This window comes from Labrus mixtus, chromosome 10 (genome assembly GCF_963584025.1).
Source record: "Labrus mixtus chromosome 10, fLabMix1.1, whole genome shotgun sequence".
NCBI lineage: Eukaryota > Metazoa > Chordata > Actinopteri > Labriformes > Labridae > Labrus > Labrus mixtus.
The window spans coordinates 3,277,132-3,304,763 of record NC_083621.1 but is presented as its reverse complement, the minus strand read 5'-3'; the positions used below and the strand labels follow the sequence as shown (position 1 = coordinate 3,304,763).

General features: G+C 40.3%; 2 protein-coding genes across 3 annotated transcripts in view; both read right to left on the bottom strand.

Moving 5' to 3' along the window:
* etfdh (electron transfer flavoprotein dehydrogenase) overlaps positions 1–4,956 on the bottom strand; it is a 14,463-nt gene extending 9,507 nt beyond the window's left edge. The window contains 6 exon segments of the mRNA XM_061049118.1: positions 477–618; positions 1,702–1,724; positions 1,727–1,879; positions 1,882–1,929; positions 2,218–2,376; positions 4,742–4,956. Of these exon segments, the coding sequence (XP_060905101.1) occupies positions 477–618; positions 1,702–1,724; positions 1,727–1,879; positions 1,882–1,929; positions 2,218–2,376; positions 4,742–4,772 (556 nt within the window). The 5' untranslated portion in view covers positions 4,773–4,956.
* Positions 4,957–6,557: 1,601 nt separating this feature from the next.
* Positions 6,558–27,632, bottom strand: part of rxfp1 (relaxin family peptide receptor 1) — a 77,292-nt gene continuing 56,217 nt past the window's right edge. The window contains exons 8-18 of one of the 2 annotated variants that reach the window (XM_061047596.1): positions 27,388–27,459; positions 27,148–27,216; positions 26,940–27,011; positions 26,673–26,744; positions 22,501–22,572; positions 21,916–21,987; positions 21,418–21,489; positions 20,252–20,481; positions 11,650–12,060; positions 10,504–10,722; positions 6,558–8,273 (exon numbers count right to left, since the gene is read on the bottom strand). In XM_061047596.1, the coding sequence (XP_060903579.1) occupies positions 7,864–8,273; positions 10,504–10,722; positions 11,650–12,060; positions 20,252–20,481; positions 21,418–21,489; positions 21,916–21,987; positions 22,501–22,572; positions 26,673–26,744; positions 26,940–27,011; positions 27,148–27,216; positions 27,388–27,459 (1,771 nt within the window). In that variant the 3' untranslated portion in view covers positions 6,558–7,863. The remainder of the gene's footprint in view (positions 8,274–10,503; positions 10,723–11,649; positions 12,061–20,251; positions 20,482–21,417; positions 21,490–21,915; positions 21,988–22,500; positions 22,573–26,672; positions 26,745–26,939; positions 27,012–27,147; positions 27,217–27,387; positions 27,460–27,632) is intronic. The other variant, XM_061047597.1, reaches the window with a different exon arrangement.

The window sequence follows — 27,632 nt, the reverse complement described above, 5'->3', positions numbered from 1 at the left end:
GATATTTCCTTGAATAAAAGCAAATATGAAGCACAAGGAGTTATTTAAAACACACCTAACGGTCATTACTCAGGAGAAAACAGAAGTTAACTTTCATAACATAGCAATTAATGAGCGCTGGTGGGAGGCGCTCTGAAACTGAGGATGTGGGCGTTTTCAGTGCATAACATGCCGTCTTTTGACACAGGCTAAATTCACATAACTTAAAGTAAAGCAGGGTATTTGGAAGAAAAAAATCTCTATCTGTACTGACTAAAATCTATTTAATCAAGTTCCCTCTGTTTGAAACTCTGGTGGTGTGACACAGCATCGATTACTGTCAGACTGTACCAATGAAGAATGTTGCATCCCTCTCACACTTTCACCCGTTTTGATCCTTTTCTCATCCCGTACCAAATAACACAGAGAAATAGTTAAAAATGTAATTCTAACCTCTGACTGAAACTATAGAAATATCAATGAAACACCACCTCAACGGGCAGGAGCCTGATGCTGCCGTATCAACAGGTAGTGCGGAGAATAAAAAAAGCTTTTACCTGGTAAAATGGGGACAGGGATTCTGTGTTTCTCTGTTAAAATGCTGAACACATCTTCAGTCACCGGGGTGTTCATGGGCGCCTGTGGTGAAAGCACAATATGTGTTGTTGTGAGTTTGACTGTTTGAATATTTAGATCTGTAGTTTACAACAGGGGATCCAACCTCTTTGACTACACGACCAGACAGCAGCGGTCATATTGCTGATGGACCGACGGGGTGCAGGGATTTATACACATCATATGTAAATCCTCTAATAATGTCATGTAAAGATATATGAAACCCAGAAGCATAATGCAAGCCGAACTATTGTAGGAAACACTCGAATACAAAACTTAACTCGCCATCAGTGTGAGCCCTGAGCCTGTTTCCCAGAGGAGGTCGTAGGGTGGCGCTTTGCGTTTCAGTGATAGGCGCAGCGTGTTTCTGACATCCAGTCTGCTACCAAAGAGTCGATTGTTTACATTTTTAAATCACAATTAATCTGTATTTTAATAGTTGATTTTGATAAATCTAATTTTTATTCGATTGAAATTAGATTATTTTGCATTTTAGAAATGTTTTGTGAGGCTTTTATTTGGAATTTTTTACTGTCTTAAGACTGAAGTACCTTTACTTCCTGTTTGAATATAAATCTGCTTTTATTATGAAATAAATTAAGGGAACTTCTGCTAAATCGAAGGTTGTGACATTAAACTATGGAAAAACAAACTTGTTTTCGGATCAAAAACTAAATGAAAACATCCCAAAGGAACGCTAACAAAGGTCAATGTGTGATGTCATAAGGTGGAAAAAATTCTGTTAATTTGAGCTTTTAATTAAAATATTAGCCTTGTGATACGTAACAATAGGTTGGCCATTTAAAGGGAAATATCACAACAAAACACAATGAAGTACGTATACGGCAATTACATCCACCCTCTTGCTTCTGACTGGGTTTCTCGCGGCCCGGTCTGAGCGACCCAAAGCCCGGTACTGGTCTGAGGCCCGTTGGTTGGGGACCCCTGTTTTACAACATTAACACAAATATACGCATATGAACAAGGTATAGGTGTATGCCAATGTTGTAAATGTACCCATGTTAATATAACTCACATGATATATTTCTCAACATAGAGCTCCTAACGTGACCCCAGACCAACAGAGACTAAATGTTGAATACTCACTCCTCGTTCCTTCCAATCAGGAAGAGCTCGTTGAGGGCAGACGGCTCCAGACAGGCACCTGACAGGGTGTGAGCTCCGATCTGAGAGGCCTTCTCCACAAGGCACACTCGCAGCTCCTTCTCATGTTCGTTGGCTAGCTGCTTCAGGCGAATGGCTGCTGAGAGACCGGCAGGGCCCCGCCTACTATCACCACGTCTGCCTCATCGGCAAACCTCTCCATTTCCACGCCTAAGATAGGACCAAGGCATTCTCAATCAGTTTGTGACACCTTTTTAAGGATAATCAGTCTTGTCGGGCACCAAAATTTAAAGGATCAGGCAGGATTTTTTTCTACTAGTGGAAAACTAAAAGATTTTTTTCTTCTTTCAAACTGTTTTTCAAAGTTAAACTAAACAGGCAAAGCTTCTGATTTGTTAAAATTATTCTCTCCTATGTCCTAAATATGTCCAGCAAACGCCTTTGAAGTGTGGGTAATTACAACAACCATAATAATCTTAAAATAATAGAGTATCTTACCTTCCCATCTTGGATCTTTATCTCGAGAATGGATGGTGTAGTGTGTTGTGATTTGTGGTGTTGCCACAGAAGAGCATGCCCGTCTGTGTAGTGTTGTGTACAGCTGAGGGGCAGCATACTCTGTTTGAACCGTCTTCAATGCCCTGATGCACCTGTGGGCTGCAAGAGACACAACAGTCACCAGTCAAGACCAGCTCAAAGTAGGGGTCATGTGCCTTTATCATCTACACGCCGTGCTCAATGAATGACTCAACAGACCTGATCTAGTGCACATATTTCATAACTCAAATGAAGTGCAATAAAATCATGACATACAATGAAGTCTGAAAGCCTAAGCTGGCGACAATAAGGGGACTGAATATAAAAATACAGAATATAAAATAAACCAATAAAGACACATTTAAATAGTGAAATCATTATTTAAATAGAGGGAGAAGGTTTTATGTACTGAACATTTCAGTATGGATGCTAACTTCCGGGTTTCATGCAGTATGGATCGGCTGCGTGCTTTCAGGAAATGAATTGTATATTACCACCCACAATGCTGTGCGAAATTAAACGTAAATCGGTACGTCACGTCCGCCTCCAATCAAAACAAACGAGTGTGGATTAATTGAATCAATTTTTAATCTTAATTTAAAGTCCGCACTGAAATCACTACTTTTAATAACAACAGAAAATAAAACACATGTCTGCATTATTATAAAACCTTTCTCCTCTATTTAAATAATGATTTCACTATTAAATGTGTCTTTATTGGTTTATTTTATATTCTGTATATTACTGTCTTTCATTTGTTCTTTCCTTTATGTCTGTATGTTATTTAGTTATTTATCTGTCTTTACTTGTGATATTGTTTTTTGTTTACCTGACTGTATATGAGCATTACTCTTCTTGAATAAAGCTAAACAAAAAAAAAAAAAAAAAAAAAAAACAGGTGAATGCGGCCGGTTCGGGTAACGTAAATGACGTCACTTATTTACTGAATGAATCAGAAGAAGTAGGAACAAATATCTGTCTACTGAACAGTAGGTACTAAACAGTAAACAGCAGATAGTAGGTACTAAACAGTATACAGCAGATAGTAGGTACTAAACAGTATACAGCAGATAGTAGGTACTAAACAGTATACAGCAGATAGTAGGTACTAAACAGTAAACAGCAGATAGTAGGTACTGCCTACTGACAGATTGAGTACTTGGCAATTTTGGATACAGCCACTGACTTCTGCAGGGTGGCCTGAATTTTGTGTACACACATCAATGAAGAGCATTCATTACCAACATATACATCTTCAAAGCTTCATTCTTCAAGGCTTAAACAAATATGTACGTCCACAGTCACCATTTTAAGTATTTTGACTGCCAACAAACATCTGCACTCTCCCTTTTGCACCTAAGCCTTATTAGTGGATTTCGACATAAGTCCCGCCTCTGGCAACCCCCCTGTCGATACGATACCTACTACGAAAAAAACCTAAAACACAAGGAAAAGTAATGAAATGATAAACAAGATGACAGGTATTTACATCACATTTCAGCTGTTTTCTTATCATTTTCTCGTCTATTCTTTCATCAAAATACCTATGACTGTGTTGCTGAAAACCTTTTCATTCTGTTTTGCGTCCTTTTGGCTGTTTTGTTTGTAGAAGTCCCCTTATTGTCGCCAGCTTAGGCTTTCAGACTTCATTTGTATGTCATGATTTTATTGCACTTCATTTGAGTTATGAAATATGTGCACTAGATCAGGCTCTGTTGAGTCATTGGTGGACCCAAAAAATGCATACTGAATGACCATGAAAGAACTGTGGATATTCAGAAAGGGCCTGAGCCTCACCTGGGCCTCACCTGGGCCACCCCAGTCCAAAAAGTCTGGCCACGCCCCTGGGTCCCTAAGTCATACTTTTATAGTATGACTATAGACGACTCTAACTTCAGGTGCTCTCCACTATCTGTTCATGTAATTTTCCTGTGTGTTCTTTAATGTTACTTATTCCTCTTTGTAAATGTGCACATTGACTAAATAAAAAGTATATAAAAACAGATTTTCTGGAGGTGAATGTGGTGAAAGGTGAAGCAGCTGTCACACCGAGTTGCAGCCGCAGTAAGTAGCCCACCATGCTAACAAGCAGAGTTTGTTTGTACAATGACAGTCAAAGTCTAACACAGCTTAACACCTCAATATGACATTAAAAACAAAGTCAAGACATAAAAACACAAGTATGTACCTGAAAAAGTGTAATTTGGACATTTAACCCAGGACAAGGACACCGTTAATGTGACCTGTATATCGGTTCAACTTTCACCCACATGTTAGCTTGATGCTAACATCAAACAGGCGAGTTAGGCTGTTTTAGCTCATTAAAAAAACCTTAAGTTAAGCTACTAGATAATATGACTAATAAACACCTGTGGCTACAATAAGCATGTAGGTTATGTTGCAACAAATGACAACACTGTCGTTAAAATAAGTCTTCTTTGCACAGCATGCTCGCAACATTTGAGCTAACGAGGCTTTAGCTTACCTTTACTTGAGTATCTGCTGGCTGGCAACATGGTGTGTCAGCTGGTGTAAACTCACTATAGCAGGCTGTCTTTTCTCCTTAAGAGAGGTGAAGTCGTAGTGTCCTCGCTTGTGTAACCCAGCCGCTCAGAAAACAAACATTGAGCCGCAGCAGCTCCTTACAAAACAAGGTCTCATAACACTGACACACCAGCGAGCGTCAAAAGCTGCGTCGCTGCGTCGCTGCTGCGGTAACTGCGCTAAATGCAGATCTCTACACCGTCGACCTCAACTGTTTTTAGGTTCTTGCTTTAAATTGCACATATATTTTTATCCCTGCAAAGGTTATGTACATTTCTTGTATAAGTCTATTTTTAATTGCACAGTTTTAAGTTTGATTCATCTATAGCGGGGATGGGCAACTTTGGTCACGGCAAGGACCACATTCAATTAATTCTCCCTGCCAAAGGGCCAAATTGTAGTATACAAAAACGATCAATTATGAATCAATTGTAAAAAAAAAAACAATTATGTCTCAAATTTAACTCAACATATACCAGTGATCAAATATTATTATGGACGTATTTCTGGTTTTCATGATTTCATGGCAGATTTTGTCACATTTTCTTCATGTTTCCAATTAATTGATATGTAAAAAATTACCTGAGGGCCACATTGAGGGTTGATGGGGGCCGCATGGGGTATTCTTTAAATCTTTTTTTCAGGTTAATATATATGTATGGGGGGGGGGGGGGGGGGGGGGGGGGGTCGGTTTTGTGGTTTAATTTGTAACAAATGTTTCATGTCATGTACGTATTTGTAACCTGCTACTGGATACTTTGAATTTCCCTCGGGATCAATAAAGTATCTATCTATCTATCTATCTATCTATCGAATCCTTTTTCAAAACAGTTCTGTGTTATAATCTAGTTAGTGTGCACAAGATAACTGGTTTGCACACGATAAAAGAATCTTATCTGCATAAGTTATAATCTAACTAGTACCTACAGTTGCCACAAGATCATTTTAATTTTTGGGATTTCAGGGGCTGTATAGCTTTAATAGGCTATATTTATTCACAAGTGTGTTAATATTGTTTTATTTAAATTAAATCAAAATGTGGGGCAATACTTTTGGCAAACCCTCCACACATGTACAAGAATAAATAGTGAATTTGCTTTGCCTTGACCCTTGACACATTCTATCTACTGACCTGGTCGTGCTGCTTCTGGCTTTTTTTTTCTATTTGTTTTTTTTTATTCCATCTTATCTATACATCAGAATATTATTATTAATACTTAGTTGTGTATATTTATGTTTATTTGATTTATTTTTCACCAAGTGCCTCAACAACTATTCTTTCATCTTAGCCGTCAACAGAATATAGCGAGGTAGTGAAAGAGTCTCTATACATGACAGCAAGGGGTGGGGGATTGTGTGGGGGGTGGGATCTGTTTCTGTGTAATTATCCAAAATTCAATAAAAATAACTTTCAAGAAAATGTGGGCTACAGTTGTCAAAGTGGGCAGCCCGGCTTCGAATCTGACCTGTGCCGCTTAAGGTCATCATTACCTTAATATTTGAAGTCTATGGTCATCCCCCCCCCCCTCTCGCTCCCTGGTTTCCGACTCTATCCACCGTCCAAAGCCCCCCGAAAAAAATCAAAATCAAAATGCTTTCTAAATGAACAGTAATTCAAAATCAAGGGCACTCCAGTTAGTTTGACCTCCAAACTGCTGCAAACTTCTGAACTTTGTGATCCTTACTTTAAGGATAAATAAACAGTTTAAACTAAATGAAAAATAAGTATTCAAAAAGCAGAGTTTTAGGTTCACAGATATTTATTGTCCACATTCAAATGAAGTAAAAAAACAAACAAACAAGCACAACCTTTTAAAGAAATGCATTGTGGGACACAACAAGTCAACACAACAAATTCAATGATGCTACAAGTTTAAAAAACTGTTTTTCTAATAAATAATAAATGTAAGCCTGGAGATATTCTGAATATATCTCAAGCAAACCGCTGGTTTCTCTGTCTTTTCTTTGTAAGCAAACACACACACAGCATACAGACAATGCATGTAGACGGCACACAATGTATTCACTTTTATTTTATTCTCCTCTGAGTTATAGCAGGTTGCTATACATTCATGCATTTACAATGTCTGAGAATGTCAATTTCCACAGGAATCAGTAGTTAATTAAACAGAGTATGCACAAAAGAGATTATGATCTTTATACAAATCAGTGTGAAAAAAACAAGTTTTGTATTTTGTTGGTTAGGAACCAATGCTGAGGCAGATCTTTAATCTCCCAGACCAGCTGGGGAATTACAAGACAGGTTGTATAAAAGGTCATTTGAAATATCTTATACGTTACATTCAATAATTCTCCACCACATATTTACAGAATTTTTAAATAGGGCAATGCAAGTTTTATCAATATGAGATTAAACCAGCTAAGAGAAATAGACGTGCACATTCACTCTAGGAAAGATAAATGCAAAAAAGACACCCACCAAAGTTTCTCAGTAGGGCTGACCAGTGACTGATGAACCAATGAATACATAGCGTCTTAAAGTGACTTATGACATGTTTTTTTAAAGGTCACATATTCTCCTTCCTTTCAACCAGTGTAAATAAGTCTCAGAGCTCCCCAAAACATGTGTGTGAAGTGTCTTGTTCTAAATCCACTCTGATCCTGTATTTGATCATGCCTATAAACCCCTCTATTTCAGCCCTGCTCAGAACAGGCTGTTTCTGTGTCTGTACCTTTAAATATGTAAATGACCTGTGTCTGACCACGCCCCCTCTCTGGAAGGGCTTGGGTGTACTCGGTGCTTTCTCGCTCCATGTCCTATTGTTTACGGTGAGAAGGCAGACTCAGAGGGCAGAACAAACACCTAGCTGTGGGAGTGTCACCCACCTGGGGGAGGGGCTACTGCCCTTTGTGATGTCATGGAGGGAAAATCTCCAAACGGCCTGTTTGAGAACACTCGACCATTGAGCACACACATTTTCTGCCACTTTGACAGCTGCTGTTTGGGAAGGAGATCACTGATGAATAAAAAGTGTGAAAAGTTCAACACTCTTTTTTGTGTGAGATGAAGTAGCCTTAATCCCAAACAGATGCTAGAAGAGTTCATGTGTTTTGTGTGTATGTGTTAGAGTTTCTGTGTGTGGGTGTTTGTTTCTGTGAACACACAGACAGCACTATATGCTGCTTCTGTTGTTGCTGTGTGCACTTGGTAATGTCACTGTAGCCATCGTTTGTTATTTCCACAGGGGTAAGCTTGGCTATCGTGTCTGTCGTTCCGATGGCTTGCCCCGCAGTGATGCCGTGGTTGTTCTCCTGCAGCGGCCACATTTCCTGCCAGGTGAGAGATGGATGCTGAGCCGGGTGCCCGCTGAACAGAGGCCGCCTCTGCCTGTAGTTGGCCCACACCTGAAGAATGGTCTCTTTGAAAGGCCGTGTAGTCAGAGTGTAAAGGATGGGGTTTAGGGCGCTGTTGATGGGAAGAATAAAAATGACCACCCAGGAGCTGATGGTACCTGCATGAGAGGAAAACCAGAATTACTGCTTTGCACCCAGTGAAGACTGCAGTGAGGGATATTCTGTTATACTGTAAACATTTCAAAGAAAGGAAAACATTACTAAAAAAATAGACAATGGTGAAAGTAGGCCAACATTTAACATGACTTGTTGAACCAAAAGCATAAACAGAAAACAACTGAGTTCTCCCGGTAGATTGCTCTAGGCTGGGGGTGGAGTCCATGGAGATACCAGGGGAGGGGAGGGGATTTTTTTTTACCCGAATCCCACTGTGACATCACAAGGAGAGCAAATTTGAAACAGAGCATTTTCCTCTGTGTTGTAAGACTTATGCAGACCACAAACAAAGGACTGGATGGTTTATTTCACATGTTGTGGGTCTGTAGACTCTCAGGTTACCCAGATATATGTTCAACAACACTGAAGAAGTGGATTTTTCAGAATATGTCCCCTTTAAAAACACTATTTAAGCATGAACAGGTCTAAATCAGCAAAGAGATAAGAGTTACTGCTTTGTTCAGCAAAACAAAAATTCCTCACAGGAGCTCTAAGTTTTCCTGAGATATCGATAGAGGGAGAATGGGATAAATAAACATGTGTTAAGAGAAAAGGACAGAACAAATCGGCCCACACCTTAATGCATCCGGCCATGGCTATTACTGCTGCAACATAACGAGAAAGTAATAATCCTAGAGAGCTGGACCATCATTTGTGTTTGAAGATCTTTAAAATTCAAAATTGTTATGAGGCTTTAGCGGAAACTTTTTCCATCAAAACCATTTGTATAATTAATGAAAACCTTTACATCCCTACAGGGGGCCCCAATTAGAGAGCCAAAGCTCACCAGGTTGTGTTTATAATGGATTCTACAAAACACTAATGGGTCATTGGGGTTTACAGAGCAAACTAAAAGCACTATGGTGGCCATGCTCCGGCGCTCTTTATACGGTGAGAAACACCTTCAGAATATTCCAGGAATGAGGTCAAAAACACTTGTTGTATTTCTAGGAAACGTAGTAACATAAAGAAAATAAAAATTTTAAATAAATGCTTCATAAAAATCTCTCTTCCGAGCTCTCGTTTTCCTGCAGGCTTAAAAAAACCAAACAAAAAAAAACAGATTTTAAATGTTGTGGTTTTGCAGTGGAGGGGCAGCTGCAGTGCCAGCAGTCACGATTAATATAGCCCAAAAGTCAGGGTAAAAAAACACAGGATGTCAGAAAAGATTAACACAGCCATACAACTGAACTAATCACATGTGCACTATAATCCATTTATCTGGCTTTATATTTTATGACCAGCATGTTCATAAAAGTTCAAGTTTCTATCAAAAATAAACTTCTGAGTCATGCATAACTCCAAAGTTCTGCCCAATGTGAATAATTCAGTGTTTTTTTCTGAACAATGGGTCATTATCTGGAAGTGAATTATGTTGCCTAGCAGACATTTTTTAATTTGGATTTTCTGTCATTACCTGTGGTTGCCATTAAGTTGAATGGCTGTGATTGAATGGCACATTAAAGCATAAGTTTCTGTGTGATATAGAAGAGGCTACACACTTTTCAGAGCGATGTTAAAGGAAGAATGTGCAACATTTTACACATAACTACAGCAGAAAGTCTCTCCTGTGTAAATGTGTCTCTGAGTCATGACTGTCTACAATGAGGGAGAAGCTCGAGTCCCGCTGGCTGTGTTGTTGTCAGAGCCGTGTTTACATGGACGGGACGGCCGGCTCCTCCCCTTGTGTATGAAAGCTGTTTTAGTGAAGAACTAGAGAGAAGAAGAAGAACATACTCTGATTATTTGAATGTAAAGTAAGCGTTTTAGATCACTGTCACTCCGTGTAAATGTACATGCAATGTGCAGCTACGAGCTAACTAAAGAGCGCTAACATTAGTATGCTAACACAACAATGCAGCTTGAGACAAGGACAATTTTGTCCGACGCTTGCACTTATTGCTTAATTATTGTGCGTTCAAATTAGGTAACTCCTTTGTGCAAACGCTAGTGGAGGAGGGTTGGAGGTGTGTCTCTGGAGGAGAGCGGAGGCTTCAGGATGGAGGAGGCGTGGCCAAACAGCAGTTTGTTTTAGTTTCATGCTGGTGCTCAAGGGCGACATCTACTGGATCAAAAAGTTGCACATTCTTCCTTTAAAACAGCATTGAGAGGCCTTAAAAGTGGACTTAAAAAATAGCTGTTCTTTACATATTTATAACATTTCTACTGTACCGGGAATCTCCACCTGCAGCAGTGACAGGATCTTGAGGATGAAAATAGGGATCCAGCAGAGAGAGTCGGTGATGACGATGGAGAAGAACCTTTTAGCGATGGTCACTTCTTTCTTGATGTGGTTGCTGTATTTGGTGGTCTGCGTCCCTGTTCTCTGGATGTTATAGAACATGCTCGCATAGGAAAGGACGATTATGAGGAATGCCACCAGGTTCAGACCTGCAGAGAGATACCTGCTCAGTTTCTGGATTCTAATATAATTATTAAAGCTCAAAATGTGATGTAAAACTTGTAAAACTTAAAATGTTGAAACAGAAAACCAACATCCACATGTGATAATTTACAATTAGACTTAATAAGGATAATGCGCCTGTAATTTTGCAATTAGAGAAATCGTTTTCAAAACTTTGTTAGAGAACTTGCCTTAAATCCATTTCTGTTTCACACGTATTTAAGCACAACTTACTCACTCCTTTTCCTGCTTCCCTGGACCCTTACCTTCATCCCTTCATTCCTCAACCCTTACCTTCATACCTTCATCCCTCACCCTTACCTTCATCCCTTCATTCCTCAACCCTTACCTTCATCCCTTCATTCCTCAACCCTTACCTTCTTCTCTTTAATCCTCAACCCTTACCTTCATACCTTCATCCCTCATCCTTACCTTCATCCCTTCATCCCTGGACCCTTACCTTCATCCCTTCATTCCTCAACCCTTACCTTCATCCCTTCATTCCTCAACCCTTACCTTCATACCTTCATCCCTCACCCTTACCTTCATCCCTTCATTCCTCAACCCTTACCTTCATCCCTTCATTCCTCAACCCTTACCTTCATACCTTCATCCCTCACCCTTACCTTCATCCCTTCATTCCTCGACTCTTACCTTCATACCTTCATCCCCTTGATCCATAACTTTATCCTTTCATCGCGCATCCCTCGACCATTACATTCACCCCTTTATCCCACATCACCGGACCTTTACCATCAGGCCAATCTTCCAATTATCCGACCTCACTCATCATTTCAATCTCTGCCGTGCATTTTAAAATAAACTCTAAATATCATTGTTGGTGTGGTCTTTGTTAGTGAAGAAAAAAAAAAACTTAACACAACAAAAAGTTTAGAATAAGAACAAATCCCCACCTAGAAAAATGACAATGGAGTAAACATGAGCCCAAAGCGTCTCGGGCTGCTCAGAGTGCAGGGGGAAGCAGACTCCATTGGTCCCGTAGAAGTTTCGGAAAAGCCCCTTGCAGGCCAGCGGCAGGAAGGCAACGATAAAACCAAACACCCAAATCCCAAACAGGATGGTGACGGTTCGTCTCCAGCCAGGCGTCAGGTACTTGAACGGGTAGACGATGCAGATGTATTTCTCCAGAGTGAGATACGTGAGGAGAAGGACTGACACCTCGGTGGACAGCATGGCCAGCGAGCCGATGACTTGACACTGACTGCTGTCCATCCAGGCCTGAGCGTGCCGGTTGTACTCGCCGCGGAACTTCAGATCATAAGCGCCGATCATGAAGAGGTAGATGCCCATGAGCCCATCTGCACCTGCAAGAATCAGAATCAGGATGTTGTTTGGATGTACATGATGTTTAACATTTTTGTAGAACTACTTATTTCATGTCTTTAAAGTCTTTATATGTGATTTTTCACACTTAAATATAAATCAAGTATATCCTCTGAAAATAACTCTGTGAGTCATGACTGTCTACAATGGGTGTATCACCCGAGTCCCACTGTCTGTGATGTTTTCAGAGTTTTCAGAGTCCTATCTTCACTTTGTTTACATCGCCGGGACGGCCGGCTGACTCCTCCCCTCGTGTATAAAAGTTGTTTAATTGAGGGACAAGAGAAAAGAAGAATAACATACTGTACTCACTGCTTAACTGTGTTTCTAGATCACGCTCATTTCAGGTAAATTTACATGCAGTGTGAAGATACGAGTATAATAAAGATCGCTAGCATTAGCATGCTAACACAACAATGCAGCGCAAGTTGTTTTGGTTTCACGCTGGTGCTCAAGGGCGACATCTGCTGGATCAAAAAATTACATATAAAGCCTTTAAATGTATTCATGTTTCTTATACTTTGTATGTATGACTGCAGGGGCAGGGATCAAACCCCCAAAACTTCCAGTTTCAGCCTTTTTTGTGCGGCCGCTCAAGTTGAAAATCTTTCAACTTTTCAGAAAGGCGCTGTTGACGTCACCTTCGCTCTTTTCCAAATGTATGATATTCTCTGTAATTTTGCCGCCTACATATCGTGTCTTGTACCCACATCCTCCTTGCCCCGTGTCTGAGCAGGTAAAAAAACGATCTCAAATAAAAAAACAGTAAAAAGTAACGGAGCCATGTCGGTCATACAGCGGCCGGTGTCAACATGACTGTTGTCATGGAGACAGGACACTTTTCTTCTCCGCGCACAAACACTTCATGCAAACACTCAAAAACGCAAAGTCAGCGTTTTTCAGCCCGGAAAAAAAACGCTAGGTGGACACGGGCCCAAATCTACCACTGAGCCACAGCGGCCCTTGGTTTAGAATGTAACCTTAACAAGAACTACAGCTCTTATCTCTGACCAAATAATAAGAATTGACTGTTAAGATGCAATAGAAAAACTTTTAAAGATACATTTAGATCCCATAGGATCTGAGCACTTCAAACACAACCATCACATTTTCAGCTTGGTCGGTTCAGAGACGTTGGCACGATGTCAGCTGATTGAATTTGAACCCTGGTAGATGACAACAACACTCTCTGACAACGCATTTCTTTATAAACCAGTCTTCATCCAACAGAACTAGAAAGCTTCTTCTATAAGAACGGAGAACAGAATCAAACAGTCATACTTCAAATGCTTTCTGTCTCTTCAATGGAGATTTATTTTTAACTTTTGAAATCCATGCATAAGAAACGGAAACAGCTAATGGATACTGTATGCGTCAGAAGAGAAGATTCATATACAGCAGAGGGTGCAGAGAGAGTTCTTTTCTTTTGGCATAAAGGAAAGCCAGAAAAAAAAAAACATGGCATAAGATCTAAAATTATTTCTGTATTGTGCTGCCTCTTATAAGCGGAGCATATTCAATTAGGATGCATTAAATTGTAATATGCACACACAAAGAATTCAAATCATGCTGAGCTGTGGGTTTAAGCAACGCACAGCTGGAGAGTGATCCCCAGCAGAACGGTGCGGATGTGAGGGCACTCAACGGGTGCGTTCGAATTGTCCCTCCTATCTCCTTTCACTATCCACTTTACCTTAACCCCGGAAGCATTTAAGTGGCGGCCATGATAAGAGCCGTTCGAATTCTCTAAAAGTTAAGGAAAGGTGGGTCAGTGCTTCCTTTATAACCTCCTTTAGGATACACCGGACCATCCTTTACGAAAGGAGATGAGATATGACGCCCCACAATTCCTTGCGGCCGCAACATTTAAAGCGAGTCGCGCATCCGACTGTTCACGGAAATGAACGATGATCATAAAGTGACACAGATCATGTAAGGGATGAAAGATAAGAGACATTTTTATCAGATGATGTTTTATTCAACATATTTAATTCACTTAAGGATGCTTTGTGCAGTTGTACATTTGTATGCTTCAAACATTATGTGTAGGTTATATCTTTCATCATTAATGTAACAATTCATTTCATACAATCATATTTATTTTGATGTTGATTTCTGATTGGACAGGAAGCTGATGGTTTCACTTTTCTTACTTGTAGCCTGGTAGTCTATATTGCTTTTATTTCAATCCCAACCTCGTGGTGATCAGGATTATTTCACCGGTAAGAAGGTGTTGCACCCATGAAAAGACCAGGACTCTGTCTTCCGTTTGGCAACTTTATTCTTCCCGGTGCTGTATTTTCTTTTATGATTATCTCTCTTAAGAAGCATCGGGTCCTCACAACAAAAACGGCATACATGCGCATTCTTCCTTGACCCCGACCCCGACTATATACGTCACCTCTGCACGCAGGCCGATGACGTCATATATCAAAACCTAAAATTAAAAGAGTTAATAACAACTTTTTAATTTCTGTGTAAACTAACATAAAATTACAGTAACTGTATGTTTTTTTTTTTACATTAACAAGTTAAACAAATGTAAAATAATATTATATAAAGTACTTTCTAACTTATAGTGTAGTGCGCTTTCTTCTGTCAAATTGAATTGCATACAAATATTTTTAGGTCGCAACAAAGGCACAGGGGAAAGTTTTTTAGATGATCTTTTTGTAGTCCATTTTCTGAACATTGTAGTTTCAACACGGCGGACCCTCGTCATTAACCTCCGCCGGCCCGTCGCATTTAATGACATGGCCTAGTGGAAATGTGGTCGGATTGTAAGAGCAACGAGATCGCCTTTCCCTAAGTCCTTTATGAATTCTCCTAACATCTTTCCTTGACCTCATGACGTTTTCCCCCGGGGTTAAGGTAAAGTGGATAGTGAAAGGAGATAGGAGGGACAATTCGAATGCACTCAACCATTCGGCTCTGTGAGAGTGGTGAGAGAATCAACTCACTTCAATCAGGTGTGTGTGTCTCTGATTGGCTGTGATTAAGCCCAGGTGTGAGGAGCTTTCATAAACCCTGAGTCTCCAGTGCTCTGCGCTGACTCATTATCTCACCTTCAGAGGTAGTGAGAGGTTCTCCCTGAGGCGTCTCAAATTGTCGGTGTATCTATAAAGACCAACTCAGAACTTTGTGTGTATTCGATGTCAGTTGCCTGTTTCCCAGTGTATAACGTGGGGTGTTGGAGAGTTTGTTGTGACTCCAGCCTTTTGGGTTATCAAAGGTCTCCCGGGCAGCCTTTGCAGCAGTGGTTTAGTTAATCGTTTTCAGTGCATTATTTCATTAAGGAAGCCTGTTGTGGATCTATACAAGCTAAGCAAGTTAGCTGAAGGCCATAGCTTCCTAATCATTTGAATGACTTTCAAAACGGTTTTTATATTTAACTCTTCCCCTTCAGCCAAAACATTTTGGCTACTCATTTCAAATGGAATGTTTTTTTCTTCTCTCTGGGATGAATAAATATCTTTATGCGTTAACATGAACATGCTAAATAGCTGTGGCTTGATCAGATTTTTTTTTTTACACTAATGAGAAGATCTGCTGTTCAACCTGCATGCCAAAGTTTCCCTGGTCATCGATCCTGAACTGGAAATAGCTTCTGAGAGGGCTGCCATCAGTTTATGAATCCGAGTGTGGGAGAGAAAGGCGTGCAGTATGATTGCCAGAAGACCGGAAAGAGCTTTCCATTTTCTATAATGGCTTTGACTTTCTGTGTGATTCGCCTCTTTCAACACTTTATGAAGATGCTGCCATGTCATCTAAAGCTATTATCCAGGGGTCAAAAGGTCTCTGCTCAAGTGTTGACAAGCAATCAGGAGTATGATGACAGGCGCATTACACGTATAGGAGCTTTAGGTGACCGTGTATCTATTGAGTTTGAAGTTTATTTCAGTCAGCATGGAAAAAAAACAAAACACAATTATATGATCATTACATCATATGAAATGTACAAATAAATACATCTAGGGAAAAAAACGACTGAAGAGATATGAGCCGGAGCCTTTGCCCAGCCTTTTTTCAGAACTTTACTTGGTTAGGCAATGACACTACGACACAAAAAAATGGCTGACATGAGTCATACAATTGAAAGAGAAACTAAAAAGTTTGAGCATTTCACAAAACATTTCATAAGAATCAGAACAAGGCACAATCCCATAAGTCGCAACCATTTCAAAATTCCAAAATATATCTAGTAAAATACATCTCACATTTCTGCTTTCACATATAGTGATTTCACACTTGCAGAAAACTCCTGATATCTGCAGGAGGAGCTGCATGTGTGACCGCAAACAAGACACATTTTCCAGCCATTTTTCTGCCAGCTGTCTCGTTTTTTTTTTCTGCAGCAAGTCCAAGGAATATATCAAAGTGTAGAAGATCCAAGCCGACCGCTAGCTGACTCTGCTTGGGATCAAAGTTTGCTGACATAAAGGGTAGAAACGATACAAGCGACCTACACCGAGCGGATTTAATTAGAAGAGTGTTTTGAGAGACTGTAACTGAGAAGGTGTGGGGAAGAGAAAAGGTTAGATACACAGACCAAATGGGTGATGCATGTGTTAAAGTTCATAAAGCAGCAGGTCTCCTCTCTGGTAATCACTTATTTCTCTCCTGACTCCACTCTGTTCACCTTTTAATTACGGGATTAAATGTAACATTTGACTCCCATGAATGCACCTTAACTACGCAAAGACTGGGATGAAGGCAATAAATGAATATTATCAAGACTCGTTTGTGTGCGTTAGTTATCTTAATTACAGTTTTTTGCTTTTCTCTGTCTCTAGGAACTAGTGTGCTGCTAAACATGGACCCTACTGTCATTATAAAAATACATTTTAAAGGCCACCTTATCGAGCAAATGAGCCCCGAAATGATATTAATGAATACAAAATGTCACTCTCTGCACGGCTTTTCATTGTGCATGCAGGTGAAAGAGTTTAGCATGTTGTGAGCTCTTGGATGTCAGCTTCTCTGAGCCTTATGGAGAGTCCATAGAGGATTCTATTTATACACAAGCATACGGCAATGTGCTGGTGCAGACATTTATATTCCGCAAACGTTCTGTTTTCTCTCCCATGTGCAACCGAAGTGTTGACTTGGGAACATAAACCTAATAACCATGCACACTATCTGCTTTAATACCTGCACAGATCCAGTCAGTGACTTCCTATTCCTGAAATGTTCCTCTCTCAAGATGAAATTATTTGCTTTTATATTTCTTCAAAAACATACTGACATGATTTTTTTTTGATTTTTTTTTTTTTTATCATCTGCGGACTCATGATATCACAGAGAAACCCATACTGAACAACAAACACAAGCGTACATGCAGGAAAAATCTATCATTTTCAGCACGAGTAACTGCAGCATGTGGAAAAACGTAATCTTTGCATGTGTCCGTGTCTTTCCCCGTATTATCTAAAAGTCTACAATTATTTCCCAGATATGGCAAACACGGGGAGAGAGAGAGCCGCACCGACTGGCAAACAGGAGCTAACATGCCAAGATAGGCGTTATAGCATGAGTGGCTGCAGGTTACATGAAAACCTTATCTGTGCAGTGATAAGTGTCATCTTCAACAACTTCCTGTCTTTGCACGAGAACACACACTTCTAATATATCGCAAACACGATAAGCCGCAGACAGATCGAGGTCCTCGTCTTACTAAACACAGAATCCAAAACTTTATTTTCCGAGGACACTCTCTCTGTAAACTCGTTGTCTTGGTAACTGTAGAAGAAGAGCCCCCTCGGCAGCTTTCACCGCTCTTGTCTTGAATGCCATCACAGAGAAAAAGCAAGAGGTTACGCACTAAAAATGAGGCGACACTCGCGAGCTAGCTCGGGCAATCAACTCGAGCGGCGCCGATTTCACACTTGACATGCCTCATCTTACATCACCTCCTTCCATTTAGCTGTCGATGTAAGCTGCAAGATTTCCGCTCTCTCCCGCTGATCTTTCACTGCCAACTCTGACCTGCAAGCTCGCTCAGCCCCACCACCACCTCCACCCCAACATCCACCTGTAGGCTCCGACTGGGGGGGGGGGGGGTTTAAGAGGTTCTTATCACTCCTCAAATTACTGCATGAAAAATAAACCAGCGAGAAGTGATGAGGTCGGAGCCTAGACGCCAAAGACAAACTCAATTCTGCTGCAATAAATATTTTAACTGATACAAACGTGAGTTGTCTGACTGAACTATAAATACGTCTGGAACACAAGACTCATTTAGCTTCATAAACGCTGCGTCTGCTGCAAACCGACAAAGGAATCTGCTCCGCTTGTACAGATCTGGGGGATTTTTGTTTGTTGAATAGGCACAATTCTGCAATTAATATGTTAAACAACAATTAGGTATTTGTTGCTCTTTTTGCACTTGAATTGCACATTTGCACACCTCCACTTTGCACTTTAATAACTTGAATTTCCATTCTGGTACGGGCTCTTGACTGATTTTATTGCGCTGTTTTTATTTTGTTTTTATATTTTGCTGTGTTGTCTGATTTTTTTATTTTTTTTTAAATTTGTTTTGGTTTATGTTTTTATGGTGATGTTGTCCTTGTGTTTCTTGTCTTCTGTGTGCTCCTGTTGCAATGCAAATTTCCCCTTGTGGGGGTCTCTTGGCCTCGTAATTATACAGCGGGAGAAAAAAAAGCATGTGGTCCATCTTTATATATACAGTCTATGGCCTCAACTCACTTGAACCTTCCTGTCTTGTTCTACATTCTGCTGCGATCAATATTTTAAACGATACAAACGCGAGTTCTCTCACTGAACTTCCTCATCATTAAAGTTAAACACTAAGACCCAGTATGTTAAAAAATTACCTTGGGAAAGTCTTTTATTATAACCATACTGTAGAGGCTGCTTCTCGTCTGTCCTGCATGGAACATGTATTTTTACGCCTGTGGCTACTTACCTGCTCGCTCCAATACTGTCATGATATTTATAGTTTTAGGTTTAAGTAGGGTATGTTACATCCAAAGGTGTTGCTTGCCCCCTCATTACCGCCTTTTTCCTCTTCCCCTTGTTTTAGTTTTTTTCTTTTTAGGGAGCCTATCCTAAAACATGGCCAGGGTCTACAGATGGAAACTAGCCTCAAACTGATAAATAAACAAAAATAGATCGGTTGAGTAGAACGTGGTGCAATTCCACCAATCATCCACTCTCTGAAGTGTTATCCTTGAACAGTTAATATCATTAGTGTTGATATGTGATATGAATCATCCCATGGAGTGTGCAGTTATTATTCTTTTTTAATCAGATAAATATCACATTTTACAGGGATGCGATTACATCGAGTCTAACTCATGAGGGAGCCTAGTGGTGTGTGTAATTTGAAACACACTGATAAGCACGTCTTTCACTTATGCTTCAGTTTGGAAGTCTGTTTACTTCACAAACAGTAAACTTGATGTTTTTTTTTCCTCCTCAACATCTGGCGTTAGTCCAGTCTGTTATCCCATCTGACAACATGGAGAAGTGGTTAATCCAAACAGGGCCTGACACAGTCCTTCTCAAACTCTCCACAGTGAGTAACACCACAGAGAATATGTTCCTCTCCAAGTACCACCATTATGACCAACATTGAAATACAGTAGTTTACGGCTATTCAACTACATATACAGCCATTTTATTCCTGATATGCATATTATTTATTATTGATCTAACACCAACACACTGCGGCCTGGGCTCACAAAAAGCATCCAAACTGGACGTGACTCAAGTCATATTTTGCGTCGTTTGTTGCTAGCGGTTACCGAAGCATCGCTGGCACTGCTAACGTCGCCTCATGCACCTGTGCAGGGTTCACTGTCGTTGACTTCAGTTCCTGCTGTGCCTCTCGAGGTGGAACGCACTTTTCTTTCTAATATTTCCGGTTTGGAGCCACACATGCAAACAAATGTAACTTGTCATATTTGCTTTCTCCGCTTGTCAACCATTTGATTTGTACATCTTGATAAAAGAAATAAAAAATCAGAGTCCCATATAAGAGACTCCAAGTGTACCACAAGAGGGATCCCGGGTACCACCAGTGGTACTCGTAGTTTGAGAATTGATGGCTTAAATACACAGCCCTTCATCCCTGAATACATTCTACTAGTTGGATAAACTCTCTTTGATACATGTGATACTGATGTTGAAAAACTGGACATGACTTACAGCAGAGCGAGATGATGCACATGGCGTGCAGTTTGTTCTCCGAGCGGATGTACGAGCGCATGCAGATGACGAAGATGTTTCCGAAGCAGGTGGTGGCAGAGACCACCCAGACGAAGACCCTCAGCACGATGTTAGCCAGCAGGTCCTCGAAGGACGAGATGCCGTCCGTGTTGGGTTTGCAGCTGCGCACGTGTGGAGCGTAGCCGCAGTACTGGAACTTCTTGAAGTAGCTGTGATAACGGACGAAGGAAACGTTTTAGATAAGGGAGACAAATGAATTACAGCTGCAAGGTTTTTTTTTTAACAGTCTTTGTTATAATTTGAGAAATCTGGAAACAAGAGCAGTGACTGAAAAGAGCTTTGGGGATTTTTACTTGAACTCAGAGAGAACAGCGTTTGTTTTTAGAGTCGGGGAACTTGTATCAAAAAAGGTTATTGGTTCAAATTCTTGAATGTGGTGAGGTGCATATGTGCACAGCCAGATCAGGAGAATATGCGGAGCAGTCCTCCTGAAATGATCTAGATATTTTCAGGAGTGTATGTATAAAAATGGCTTATGTAACATACTGTACATAGGAAGGAAAGACGAGGCATCACTCAGGACAAGTGAGCTAAAAATAGAATTAAATAAATGACTTGCCTAAAGTAATCTGAATTTCATTAACCACCACTGTTTCGTTGCAGAGGAAGGAAGTTGAGACAAACATCTCAGAATCTGGACAAAGGCAAATCAAAAAGTCTGCACATCAGTCTCGAGCTCGATTGAGTCAGTGTGTGTTTTGTAATTTAGGTGAAACGTCCTTTTAAATAAGACCAAATGTATCTGCTAAAAACAAACCATTTCCATCTTTCTGTACCTTTCTTAAACCTGAATGAAACTCTACAAAAGAGCTTCAGAGATGAAAAGTGCATTGATTTTTTTTTCTCTGGTTATCGCTGCATTTCAGTGTATAAACTAAGCTGCTATACCCGGAGAGAAGACGGATTAAACGCCCGACGTCATCATCTCCCAGCTGGAAGAGAAGCCTGACGATCTTGGTAAGAGTAGAGACTTAGAGTTTTAAAAACAGCATGGAAAGCCCCACGGTACAGTCTACATGTCAGCCTCCCATCAGATGATAAAGATCAACAGGATGAAAATAGAAACAGGTCGGTGGAGTACTTACATATGAGTCAAGTATTTCAGAGGTTCAAACATCCTCCGTTGTATGTTTTCAATTTCTATCCCCTCTATGCTCCTGGAGAAAAGAAACACAGTACAGTACATTGAAACCAAAAGCACAAAATATGTAACCGCTCGAGGTTCTGCTCACTTAAACAGCCTCTCAAGCAATTAATGAAAACTATTAATTTCAGTTTCTCTCATTTGTTGACACAGATTTTGTGATTTTGTGTGGGATTATGCTCGTTTCTCCATGGAGAAATAACAAAATATCCAAACAACACTTGAAAACCATTTTGTCCCAAATGCTGTGACAGAAAATGGGAACACATTGAGACTTATTTCCCTTCCCAGGGTCTTTTTTCATTTTTCATTATGCGGGATCATTACACTCTGTGGATATTTATCTAGAGCACAAACAATGTCGGATTCTCTTTTCTAAACAAAGAGGTCTTTACTTCTCTGCATGGGTCAGTCGTCACCATGCTTTGTTTTTACTTACAGTGACTTCAGTTTATGCAGCTTGTCAAAGTGGTCGACCTGGAGCTCCATGATGGGATTGTATGATATATTCCTAGAAAAAAAGAAAAGAAAAAGAAGTGTAGAGGTGAAAAACAACCAATAAAAAAAATCATGTCACACATCAACTGCAGACTGTATAAAAATGGACAGCGCAACACCTCGGCTCAAGTGAAGCCAAAGTGATTTAGAGCTCCACATTTGACTGGCTGCAGTAAAAGTCTTAAATCTCGCCTCCTTCATGATAACAGATTAACATGGCTCAACGAGGAAAGATGGATTTATTTTATTATCTGTTTGGAAACCTGAGACACAGGTGAAAAGATGGGAAAGATGACTTTCTTAGGAAAGGAAAGATGACTTAGGAAAGATGACTTTCTGCAGCCGGTAAAGCTGCTAAAAATTAGACTACGACGTCACCCATAATGATTTTAAATTCCTTTAAATTGTTATATCTGACGTTACTTTACAGAAAACAAACGTTATTGCCATCCTGGAGTCTGAATAAATCTGTTTGCTCACACAGAGAACTATTCATCCCGTTGTGTTTGTTTTAAACAGAACTCACAGTTGGAGCAAATCCTCCAGCAGGACGAAGAGATTGGGAGGAATCGACACCAGTCTGTTGTTGGATAGATCTCTGCAAGCCGAGACAAATCCACATCAGTTCACCAAAAACATAGAACAAAAGGAAAAGATGAAGGCAGATCTTCAGAATAATAATAAAAAAAACATCCTTTGTGACTTCAAAACACGACACATTAATCAACAACACCTCTGCAGGAAACACTTTAGAAACTCACTTCCCTCAGAAGTTTATAAAACATTTTACCTTTGCAATGCACCCTGGGTAACCATGATTTCCCAATAGCCAACATGAGCACAAACGTCAGCTCTTCAAGGTGTAAATGAACGCTGTGACGACGATCACAGCTGCAGAAGAATAGTGTGACTTTTTAAAGGCGATAACAAGTGAGACTCTCAGCTCTCTCAAACTGTGACTGTGTCATATAATGATGGTCGTCACTTCTGATGTAAAGCCTGAAAGTAACTCCAACACCTTTATTCTCAAATTATTATCTTATTACGACCTTATTCTCCAACGACTCTAGTCTGGAGAATCTCATAAAGTATGTTTCATCATACATGTGTCATATAGTTCATGGCATATTTCTAGTCTTTTTGTCCGTTCTTTTCAATCACATTTCTTGATTCATTGTTAGTATTGGACTCTTACTCTTTCGTTTAATTCTCCTATTTCTTCACTTTGTGGGAAGTCGTATCTCCTACTCCCGTTTGAAAGGTGCTAAATGAAGCTTAATTTATGTAATGATTATTATCATTAGTCCATTACTAATTGTAACTCCCCCGTTGTCTCTCCTGATATTAACCTTTACAAATGGCTGTGTGGTTTCACACACACACACACACACACACACACACACACAGCTGGTCACTCTACTTCCCATCTGATGTGATTCAAACAGCCATGCCATTATTATTTACACTATTTTCAACATTTTCAAATGCACATTTCTTGCTCTTGTATGTAATCACAGCAACACGACGATGTGTATGCAAGATTGACTCAAATGATAGTGTTTTATTGTCACCGTGGTTGAGGAGCATGAGAGTTCTGTATCTTGTTTGACAAAGATGGAGAGCTCTGCTGCAGACCAAGAACACGTCAGTGTCGGACACACCAGGTAGTAAGAAGGGTCTGGTGTTAATTGTTTTCTATGTATGGGATTTAAAGAACGATTCCATCATTATCCTACAACAGATCTTGAGTTCTCCTCTCATGTCCAAAAGTTTTCAGATGATTCTGCACTAGTGGGTCTACTTACCCAAGGCAACAACCTTGAGATTTGAATCTTTGGTCAGCTGGTGTGATGCATGTTGAATGTTAGAAAGACGAAGGAACGTATTGATTTTAGAAGAAAGAAGGACGATGTCTCCCCAGAGGTCATTAAGGGTAAGCCGATCCCGACTGTCCAGTTTTATAGATATCTCGGTGTCTTCAAAGAGAGTAAATTAAATTCAAGAAGGCTCAGTCAAGACTCTTAAGGAAGCTTAGATCCTCTGACTTTAGCAAGAAGCTTTGCATCATTAGTGTGGATGATACAAGGATCAATAAGCTGATCAAAGAGGCTGGCTCTGTGATCGGCTTTACTCTCTTGAAGTCACCTTTTGAGAAGAGAACGAGGACAACACAGCGGTTTTAACGGACTCCACAGCTCCTTCAGTGAGCGACTAGTGATGCTTCAGTGTTCAGAGAACGACTCAGGAGGTCCCTTTGTTCCAGCAGCATTCAGATATTTTAATGAACATTTTCAGTTGTTTCAGTTGATTCATGTAAATTATTCCTCAAATGGTTTCAAAAGCTGTTTGTTATTGATTTACTTGTGTATTATTATTGTACTGTAGGTAAAGTTTGTTTTGTGTATGAAGTTTTCTAATCAAATCTAATCGAGTGTTAATTCAGGACATTTTTTTACCTCTGCAACCCGCTTGCACCCGGTGATGACGGCATTTCCCTCACGTGTGCTTAAGAGTGTGTACAACAAGGAAGCACTTTTCTATTTCTATCCCAGCACACCTGTGCATTACTCTAAACTCTTCTGTTATACTTCCCCCTCCTCCTCTATTCTTCTACCTCTCTTGACTCATATTCTTCTTTTTCTTCTCCTGTCTCTTATTTGGTTTGTTTCAATTATTTACTTTTTCTGTCCCATTTTTTCCTACTCAAAGCTTTCTCATACACTCCCTTCTCTCTTGTTTTAATTCCCATTTCTTCAGTCCACCTTACTCTCTTAAGCGTTATTCACATATGCAGATGTATTACTTATCATCCGCTTATTCTACTCTTTTTTTCATTCCTTTTCCACTTTAAAATCTCACACGAGTGTGCCTGTAACCGCTTCAGAGACCGATCGACTTCCACACGGAGCTAAGAGGGTCCACTGTGACCGAACACAAAGTGAGCATGCCAGTTTCCATTCGTTGTTTTTGCTCAAAGTACATCCAAATCAATTTGGAATCAATAACACTCACCACAGTCATTCTAAAAAGCAATCACACCTTTTCATGTGTTTCAGTTCAAGTAATGACAGTGGAGGTCGTGACGGCCCCGCCAGCAGGAGCCTGCTGTTGTGTTTCTGCTTCTCTTTCTGTTTGTGTCCCCGCAGGTCGCTTGGCGGTGTCCCTTTAACATCTTAAGTATGAAACATCTTTGATGTAACAATTGGTGGTAGAAGTCATTTAACAACGGATTGTTTCTCCGACAAGACAAAATCAATCAATAGCGATTTCAGAAGAACAAGAATTGTTTGGACTCAAGAGGCTTTTAATAGCTGCAGAAGTGTCTGTAATCCTGTCATTAAAGCACAGTAAAGGAAAGACACACAGAGCGATCAAAGACAGACACTTGTGTGCAACACTCGAAGGAGTACAGAAGAGAAGTAAAAGGAAAACGCTGCATAACAAGCTCCTCTTAACTTGTTGTTTATGAGTTAGTAATGACAAAGACCCTGAAGTGAGAGGCGCTGGTTGAAGTCGCTTTGATTTGTGAACAATAACATTGATGCTCGAGTTTCAATAACACCAAGAGGATTCTCAAGAAGTGTATCGATGCTGTGGCATAGCATGAATCAGTTTAATATCACAAAATAACAACAAGCTTCTTCTGACTAATCAAAGCGCTGAATACACCACAAGTCGTCTCTACACCTCCACACCCTGACGGCAGAGAAGTGTCCATCAGTATTAAATGATTATGACCTCGTGAGGAAGAAAATATGTGGAAAAAGTCACGCAGCCAGCCTGGTCTGTGTCGCCGTCTTTCCCAGGACAGCGTGCACTCAGCTTCCAATACACGGGGAATGGGGATGGGTTTTTAATCGCATCAGGTTGCAGTTAGTGGCAGCTGCACCAGCTGTAATGACGGCGCGTGTTTCAGTATTTTATACTGGCATATTGGTTGCACCGGTGTATAAGACGCAGCCAACTTTTAAGACGAAAAAATAGGTATTAAAAGTGCGTCTTATACACCGGATTTTAGGGAGCTGGGGATCGAACTCTCGACCTTCCAGTTGAGAGACGCTCGACGACCCTACCACTGAGTCACAGCCGGAGAAAGCATGTGACATTAGTTTGATTATAGTTTAGAAGACGTGTGTTAAATGATTTTATATTTTTCATTGTTTTGAAAGGAGGCGTTTGCACATCCAACTATCTCATGAGGTAGGTGCGTCTAGGACGTTGAACTATAGCCACGCTGCTCAGCATCCTCATATTTTAGAAAAACAACACAACGTTTCGATCCCTCTGGTCCTTTATCGACGGTGCTCTCAATTGCTCGGATGTTGGCAACAATATAAGAAAGGAAGCTTATCAGCATATCAACATTAAAACTGCATCTTCTGGTGTAACCCAGAACTTCCACTAGTGTCTACATTTAGCTGCATTAACTGTCCGTCAACATCCACAGGCTGCGTTCTCGGTGCGCTGCGATTTAGGGGTAAGTTTGAATTTTCAGGAATTCATTCATCTTTTTATCTTTTGTGAATGAAATGTCTGTCAGTCATTCATGCCTTGCTACAGAATGTGTCGTCTGACCTCCGCTGAATAAATCAGAAAATAATCCACAGTCTGTCACCCCTAACATGTAGCCTCTTTTAAATTTGTATTTTGCACAGTTGCTTTATTTATTTTAGTCTAATACTGTGTTTTTGAACTTACAACTCTCCGAGCTTCTGGAGGACTGAGAACGCTTGCTCATGGATGTGGCTGATCCTGTTCCTCTGTAAGACCCTGAAGAAAGGCAACACATCGACACCAAAAAAGAATCAGATAGACACTTTATGATCCTTCAAATCAAGTTCAAATGAACTGTCAGAATTAATTGGGAATATGGGTGTGTAGCTGCAAAAACACATTTTGAGAAACTGAGGCGGATTCAGGTCAAAAAAGCACAAATGTTTTCTTTGCTATTAAATGTATACTCACAGAACTGTCAGCATGCTGCACGAGTGTAACGAGACGTTTCCAATGGTTTCAATGACATTTCCCTCCAAATCCCTGCGACAACATGTTAGGAAATTCACACATAGAGGAAAAGCATATTCAGAGACCCACTCAGCAACACTGACAGGGCGCATTCATCAAACATGTCATCTTTAAAAACAGCCTTTTGGCGCGTTGACATGCCACTTACAGCCAGTTGAGCCGCGGCATTTCATGACAGATGTCATCCAGCTTTGACAACGAGTTGTTCAGCATCACCCTGTCAATCAGAGACGCACAATGTAACAGGGCGTAATCCTTCAACGTCTCACAGGAGGAGCACTCATTCACTCTGAAGTAGACAACAACGGCTTTTAAAAGCAGAAGTTTTCACAGTTTCAGACGGACATCACAGCAAAGTAAAACAGAGAAAATCTGAATAAAAACTCACAGCAACACAAGAGAGTTGAGTCCAGAAAAGGTCAAGGAGGACATCTGATGGATATTGTTATTTTCCAGGATCCTAAAACGACAAAACACAGGATTCATGTTGCCGTTCTCATTTGCATTATCTGGTTTGGTTGTGACATTACCTTTTTGCAGAGAAAAATAAATCTGATTTATGAGTCAGGATTATTTATCAGAGAAGTCCAATGCCAAAGCCAATATTTACAAAAAGGTAATACATCCTTATTT